This window comes from Lolium rigidum, chromosome 4 (genome assembly GCF_022539505.1).
Source record: "Lolium rigidum isolate FL_2022 chromosome 4, APGP_CSIRO_Lrig_0.1, whole genome shotgun sequence".
Classification (NCBI taxonomy): domain Eukaryota; kingdom Viridiplantae; phylum Streptophyta; class Magnoliopsida; order Poales; family Poaceae; genus Lolium; species Lolium rigidum.
The window spans coordinates 139,376,425-139,383,881 of record NC_061511.1 but is presented as its reverse complement, the minus strand read 5'-3'; the positions used below and the strand labels follow the sequence as shown (position 1 = coordinate 139,383,881).

The window sequence follows — 7,457 nt, the reverse complement described above, 5'->3', positions numbered from 1 at the left end:
AGCAAGTTTGGTTTTCTGTATTATTTTTCACGCGCTAAAAATTATAAACTCTTTTAGGCATTACTTTTCACGCAAAAAATGATAAACCATCACCGATTTCTGGTAGCCATTACTTTTCACAAAAAAAAAATGATAAACCATCACCGATTTGTTGTAGCCATTACTTTTCACGCAAAAAATGATAAACCATCACCGATTTCTTGTACTCCCTCCATACCGGTTTATAGGCCTATTACGTGTTTCGAGAAAAACTTTGATCGTTAATTTGGTCAACCCATTATAATTTATATGCCTAAAAAATTATACTCCCTCTGGTCTCTTTTAATTGACTCAGATTTAGCACAACTTTGTACTAAATCTGAGTCAATTAAATAGGACCAGAGGGAGTACCATTGAATTCATATGCAAAAGAATTTTCCAATGATATAATGTTTGTGATATATGTTTCATATTTTGTTGACCAAATTAATCGTCAAAGTTCTTCTCAAATCACGAAATGTGCTTATAAACTGGTATGGAGGGAGTAGCCATTACTTTTCACGCAAAAAATGATAAACCATCACCGATTTATTGTAGCCATTACTTTTCACACAAAGAATGATAAATCATCACCGATTTGTTGTAGCCATTACTTTTCACGCAAAAAATGATAAACCATCACCGATTTGTTGTAGCCATTACTTTTCACGCAAAAAATGATAAACCATCACCGATTTGTTGTAGCCATTACTTTTCATGCAAAAAATGATAAACCATCATCGATTTCTTGTAGCCATTACTTTTCACGCTAAAAATGATAAACAAAACAATCTATCTATCTCTGTATTTGAAGTTTGGGAGGGTTCACCATATACTTATGTTAACTTTTGAGGTTTTGACCCGAAAATCAACTGGGTATTATAAAGGGAAATAAAAGTTCAAAAAAATGTAAAAACGAAACAATCTACCTATATTTCTATAGAAGATCATCTGTATGAAATTTGAGGTCATTTAGAGAAGGTCGAAAAACCTAACTTGTTACAAAAGCTGGTTTCAGTGAGACCAAACGACATGCGCTTAAGCAAAGTGATTTTTTCGAACATCTCCAAATGACCCCAAATTTGCCATCATGATGCCATACGTGTAACAACAAAGAATATCTAAAAAGTGTCAATTTTTTTTGCCGAACCGTATAGCTCTGTCAAAAAGAACCTCACCATGGTGCCAGTAGATTTTTAGTTACAAACTTTCGTATTTTACCTAACCTTCAACAGGAAACTTGATTCAAATTCATTTTGGCATACAAGAAACAAATCCCACATTGATTCGAGCACCACAACCTCCAAACGATGCCGATACCGATATCGGCATGATCAGAACGGCAATGCTCGCCGCCACTGCTAGGTCACCATCGGGATGCACCCTCAATCCCGTCCCCTCATTCGATCACTGACATACCAGAGATACCGCCGAGGCCAATGCCGAACGTACATGCTGATGCCAATGTCGAACATGCACGCCGCTGCGGGCACGGCCCTGCTGCCCCGCTATGCTGGACGCCACATACCACCGCGAGGTCTTTCCGTTCGCCACCACACTCCCCTAGCACCCATCTATACACGCCAGAAAGGAGATACACTAGTTTTCTCTACATTGCTCGCGTTCGTGTCGTAGTCGTCGATGTCCCTGGCCATTTCTTCTCTTCTTTGCATGGTTAAACGCGTCTAGTTCATATCTATCTAATGCGTATGGTCTCGCCTCATGCAGTTCTTTGTGGACGTCGATCTCATCTCGGCACCCCGCGGGCCACCTCCTCCGTGCCATCGATGTAGAGCTCCGTTTAAAAATCTAATCTTACCCGTGTATTACCCCTTGTATCAGCGTCATGACCCCACTTGTCATTCGATATACCGAAGCCCCACTCGTCCGCGTTTTGGTCAGGGATACGGCGATGCTTATGGTCAAACAAAGATGAATGGTCTGACGTGTCTTTGCGGGGCTCTACGTGGCCACACTACTCAGCAAATAACGGTCAAAGTTGTTGACCCATCGGGCAACCGGCCGTTCCAGCAAGACAAGAACTTAGGCAAAACTGAGGAAAAACTAAGCGGTTAGGAAAAGCTGAACACAACTAAGGACGGACAAGAGTACGAAAATAGAAATCCCCTTGTTCTAATAACGATATGAAAGTTGGAAGCATTTTTCACAAAAAAAATCCACAAAAAACATGCATCCATACAGTCCATCAAAATTCCAGAAACCCCAAACAGACTCATCAAGCAACTCTAAATTTCATAGCAAATAAAAAAGCTCGCCAAGTTGCCGTGGTACAACTTGTAAGCGTGTATTATTATGCGAGTGACAGGGCGGAGCAGGGGGAGGATTTGGACGAAGTACAGTACATGTAGCGACAGTAGAGGAGGTTAAGCGATAACGATAACACATCAACCTACTCTGTCGTCGTCGGTTCTCTCTCTCTGCACCGCGGGTCCGGGTCTGGTGGGAGAGAGCGCGACCTGTCCAGCGTCCACCGCACCGTGGCGCGCTCTCGCGCCTCCCGACGCTTCCACGCCCGCCGCGACACACGTGGCGCCGGCCGGGCGCGCCCTCCTCCCCCTCCCCCAGTCTGCGCATCCGGCACGCGCGCACACTCGCCCCTGCCTCCCCCATTCCTCTTCCTCCCTCTCCTTCAAAAGACCACTCCTCCACCGCACCCACCCCGACCCCGACCCCGACCCCGAATCCCCAATGCAACCGCAGACCTTATCCGCGTAGCCTCCCGGACACCGCGATCCAGGCGGAGATTCGGCGCCGCGCGCGGCTGGTGCTGGTGCTGGTGTCGGTGCTGTTGATTTCCGGGGTTGGATGAGAAGGGCGGCGGCGGCGGAGGATGCGGAAGGCGTACAGGGACTCCCTCAAGGTGCTCGAAGCTGACATCCAGCACGCCAACACCCTGTAAGCACCCCCGATTCCCACGCATCCTCTCCCGATTCCGCCCCCAAATTCGCCTGCTCGACGCCCGTTCTCCTCTCTGTCGGTGTTCACGTGGGGCTGCTGGGACGCCTCGAGCCTTGCAATGCGGCCTGGGACTGGGGGATCGATCGACCCACCGATCGGAGCGTGGGTGAACCACGCGTCGGCGCCTCCGGCTCGGGAGGTGGGATTCGGCGTGGGGGCTGGCCCCGCTTCTTCAATTATCATCATTATCCGTGAGCGCACGGGCAGCCGAGTGGCGGTAGATCGGGAGCAAGAGAACGAGATCGCATGTGCTCGCCATGGCATATTAAAACACCCTGCCCTACCCTGCCCTGCCCATGTGTTCCAGCCTTCTAAATTATGCTAATCCCGTTGAACGAAAAAGGGGATGAGAAGGTACTAGCTAGCTAGCGCGATTTCACTGAGGGGGCTGGGATCTCTTGACGACTGCAGCTGATCTGTCCAGCGAATGATGATGCCAGACGTTGGTTTGCTCATGCGTGCTTGACGTGCTGCAGGGCGACTGAATTTCCCCGGGAGTACGATGGCGCCTGCCTGCAGATGCGGCTCTCTTTTAGCCCCGCCGCTCATATATTCCTCTTCCTGGTGCAGTGGACTGACTGCAGCCTCGCGGGGGCTCTCGGTCTGCTCAGGATACTCATTTACAAGGTTCTTCCGCTCACATCTTCACCTGCACCATGCCTTTTTATTTGCCCCTCTCGTTGCCCACCCTCAGTTCTGCTAATGAGGTTGTACCTCCTCCTTGCGCAGGTCTATGTCGACGGCACCACCACCATGTCGACACATGAGAGGAAAGCCAGCATCAAGGAATTCTACGGTATGTCATGCACGAGTTACTCGTTTCTTTCTCTAGCTGAGGGTCTAACCATGATGCTCATCCATTGCTCAAAACATTCCATATTTTGCTCATCTTCTGGCATTTTACTGACCGGAACTGCTGTGCAGCTGTCATATTCCCTTCCCTGCTGCAACTGCAAAGAGGGATCACCGACATGGAGGACAAGAAGCAGAAGGCCGTGTGCATGGAGAGGTACACAAGGAGAGACGGAGACGAAACCAGCAGCCTATCCGATGCCGATGCCGAGAGGGAAGAGGAATGCGGGATCTGCATGGAGATGAACAGCAAAGTCGTGCTGCCCAACTGCACGCACGCTATGTGCCTCAGATGCTACCAGGACTGGTACGCGCAGATTTCCAGTTTCCGCCCCACCATGCATTTCGTGTGACTGTTTCAGTGGCGTGCAGCCCTTCTCACTCCCCCGCACAAACGTTGGTAATGTTGGCTTTATAGATAAGGATACGCCTCTATTTAGGACTCAGTTTTACGTATGTATACTTCCTATTCTTCTTCTTCTGTAGAAGCGGTATGTCTCTTGAGAGTAATAAATGGAAGCTGGGCTGTTAACTGACTTATGGAAAGCTTATGCCTCATTTTCAGGTTAATGCACCCAATTTCCATGCTTTTATAGACTGATACACAATATAGCCCTTGTAAACAGGGCATGATTATGAATGCACAGTAGCTAAACAGAACAGGGATAGTGCTTTATTGATGCATTGATTTTCTATTTATGTTCACTACTATTGGTTTCATCATTCCTGATACGACACTCCGAGTTGGATGTCCAATTTGGAAGCTGTGGATGCTCTAAAAATGCAGTCACTGTCAACTTAAAAATATTCTCAACTGTATTCTGTTGTTCTGAACAACCCGACTCTGCTTTCATCAACCACTGATTGTTAACATAGTATTTGGTCCACTTCAGGACGCGCCCTGTCTAATCCAGACAGTCTGTCTATATGTAGTTCAGTTATTGCAGGATATGATAGTGTAGGCTTAGGTTGTCCTTACATTTACTTTAGATAGCTATTCACTAGTTAGACTTTGTGTGGTTCTGCAGATCAACCTTTCATGTGTAAAACACTGATAGGGCCATAGTGGATAGTAGCAATTCACTTGTTCACGTGTGTCAACTTTTTAACCATTTCCATGCAGTGTTCCTACAATATCTATAATCTGTCTATTGTCCTGCAGCCCATGCACAACTTTTCTGGTAGCATAAGAGCATCTCCAGTCGCATCCCCCAAACGACGTCCGGCAAAAGCGCCGGATTGGTCGTTTGGGGGACGTCCGGACCAATTTTTCGTTTGGAGGAGGTCCCTTTTCTAGCCACGTCCCCCAAACGCGACCTCCAAACAAAAAGCAAGTGTAAAAATCGTGTCCGGCGTCCCCGATGGAGCCTCTATACACAGGGGATGGGCTAGGGACGCCGGACAATATTTGGGGCGCGTCCGGAGCGAAGCGGCCTTTGTATTGCTATTCTTCCTAGTATTATTCTTCTTCTGTAGAATCGGTATGTCTCTTGAGAGTAGTTGAAGCTGAGCTGTTAACTGACTTATGGAAAGCTTACGCCTCATTTTCAGAGGTTAATGCACCCAATTTCCATGCTTTTATAGACTGATACACAGTATAGCCCTTGTAAACAGGGCATGATTATGAATGCACAGTAGCTAAACAGAACAGGGATAGTGTTTTATTGATGCATTGATTTTCTATTTATGTTCACTACCATTGGTTTCATCATTCCTGATACGACATTACGGGTTGGATGTCCAATTTGGAAACTGTGGATGCTCTAAAAATGCAGTCACTGTCAACTGTCAACTTAAAAATATTCTGAACTGTATTCTGTTGTTCTGAACAACCTGACTCTGCTTTCATCAACCACTGATTGTTAACATAGTATTTCCTGTCTAATCCAGACAGTCTGCCTATATGTAGTTCAGTTAATTGCAGGATATGATAGTGTAGGCTTAGGTTATCCTTACATTTACTCTAGCTAGCTATTCACTAGTTAGAGGTTATCCTTACATCTACTTCAGCTAGCTATTCACTAGTTAGACATGGTGTGGTTCTAGCAAACACTGCTAGGGCCATAGTGGATAATAGAAATTAACTTGTACAGGTGTATCAACTTTTTAACCATTTCTATGCAGTGTTCCAACAATACCTGTGATCTGTCTTATTGCCTTGCAGCCCATGCACACCTTTTCTGGTAGGAGTAGCATAACTTGGATTTTTCTCTTAATAGTCTAAAATGCAGTAACAGACAACTTAAAAATATATTCTGAACTCTATTGTATTGTTCTTTGTTCTGAACAACCCTACTCTGCTTTTTGTCGAGCACTGATTGTTTACCTAGTTCTTGGTTCATTTCAGTATGCACCCTGTCTAATCCAGACAGTCTGCTCATATGTAGTTCAATGATTGCAGGGTATGATAGCGCAGGATTAGGTTATAGTAGTTACATTTCATCTTGATTACTATTGGTTTCATCATTCCTGATATGAGTAAAGATACAAATCGGATATCCAATTTGCAAGCTGCAGATGGTATTAAAATTCAGCCACTGAATACTTGAAAATATTCTGAATTGAATTATGTTGTTCTTTGTTCTGAACAACCAACCCTGCATCTTTATCAGCACTGATTGTTAATCTTCAGTGCATAGCCTGTCTAATCCAGACAGTCTGCATATATGTAGTTCAATTAACTGCAGGATATGGTAATGTAGGCTTAGGCCATGCTTAAGTTTACTTTTGCTAGCTATTCACTAGTTAGATGTGGTATGGGTTCTGCAGATCAACCAAGTTTCATGTGTTGGCCAATACTGATAGTGTCATGTTGGATAATGGCAATTTGCTTGTTCAGGCGTTTCAACTTTCTAACCAATTCCATGCGGTGTTTGTTTCTACAACATCTATGATTTGTCTGCTTTCTTGCAGCCCATGCACACCACTTCTGATAGCATAACTTGGATTGTTCTTTTATACTTATGAGCTGTGATTTGGTTATGATTATTACAGCATCTATCTGCTGTTCTAAAACAATGCCTTAAAAGAAAATATTGTGTGCTGCAGGAACTCAAGATCACAGTCCTGTCCATTCTGCCGGGACAACCTGAAGAAGACTGACCCTGGTGACTTGTGGATCTACGTCGAGGAGCAAGACGTGGTCGACATGGAGACGGTGTCCAGAGAGAACCTCAGAAGGCTGTTCATGTACATAAACAAGCTGCCTCTGATTGTGCCTGATGTCATCTTCAGTGTTTATGATTCCCACATAAAATGAATGGCACTTGTCTGCTTATCAAGGTCATCAGCCAAGTGCCCTGTTCATTAATCTATGCCCGAAGCCCTCTGATTCCATGCTTATACTGAAGCTCTTCGAAATGCCTGGACTGTCGCGTTTATAGTCGCAAGCCTTCCGTTTGCTTTTTTAGATCTTATTTAGTGCATGCTTTCATGCTTAAGTTAAGCACATCCAGCCAGTTTGTATATATCTGACATTGGCTCTGTTAATAGAGAACTTGAGCTTGCCCCGAATGGAGGCGGTGCTGTTTGCTTTTCTCCCATGTTTCTTCTGGTTGTATAAGCTGCTTTCAGGTCATCATTGAAGCCTTATATGCTCCCTGGAATCT

The 7,457-nt window shown here is 45.3% G+C and overlaps 1 protein-coding gene across 1 annotated transcript; it reads left to right on the top strand.

Annotated features, from left to right (window-relative positions):
- The first annotated feature begins 2,832 nt into the window (after window positions 1-2,832).
- On the top strand, window positions 2,833-7,385 carry LOC124708466 (E3 ubiquitin-protein ligase AIRP2-like). Its single transcript, XM_047240150.1, has 5 exons — window positions 2,833-2,934; window positions 3,474-3,624; window positions 3,727-3,793; window positions 3,922-4,156; window positions 6,898-7,385. Exons 1-5 carry the CDS (start codon window positions 2,870-2,872, stop codon window positions 7,106-7,108), a joined length of 729 nt encoding a protein of 242 aa, XP_047096106.1. The 5' UTR covers window positions 2,833-2,869; the 3' UTR covers window positions 7,109-7,385.
- The last annotated feature ends 72 nt before the right edge of the window (window positions 7,386-7,457 follow it).

What these genes read in the sequence shown, in the direction of transcription:
- LOC124708466 (XM_047240150.1), top strand. Translation starts at nt 2,870, where the DNA reads ATGCGGAAGGCGTACAGGGACTCCCTCAAGGTGCTCGAAGCTGACATC. An exon ending in CAGCATCAAGGAATTCTACG is followed by an intron (nt 3,794 to 3,921) that starts GTATGTCATGCA and finishes ACTGCTGTGCAG; the next exon opens with CTGTCATATTCCCTTCCCTG. An exon ending in CTCAGATGCTACCAGGACTG is followed by an intron (nt 4,157 to 6,897) that starts GTACGCGCAGAT and finishes TGTGTGCTGCAG; the next exon opens with GAACTCAAGATCACAGTCCT.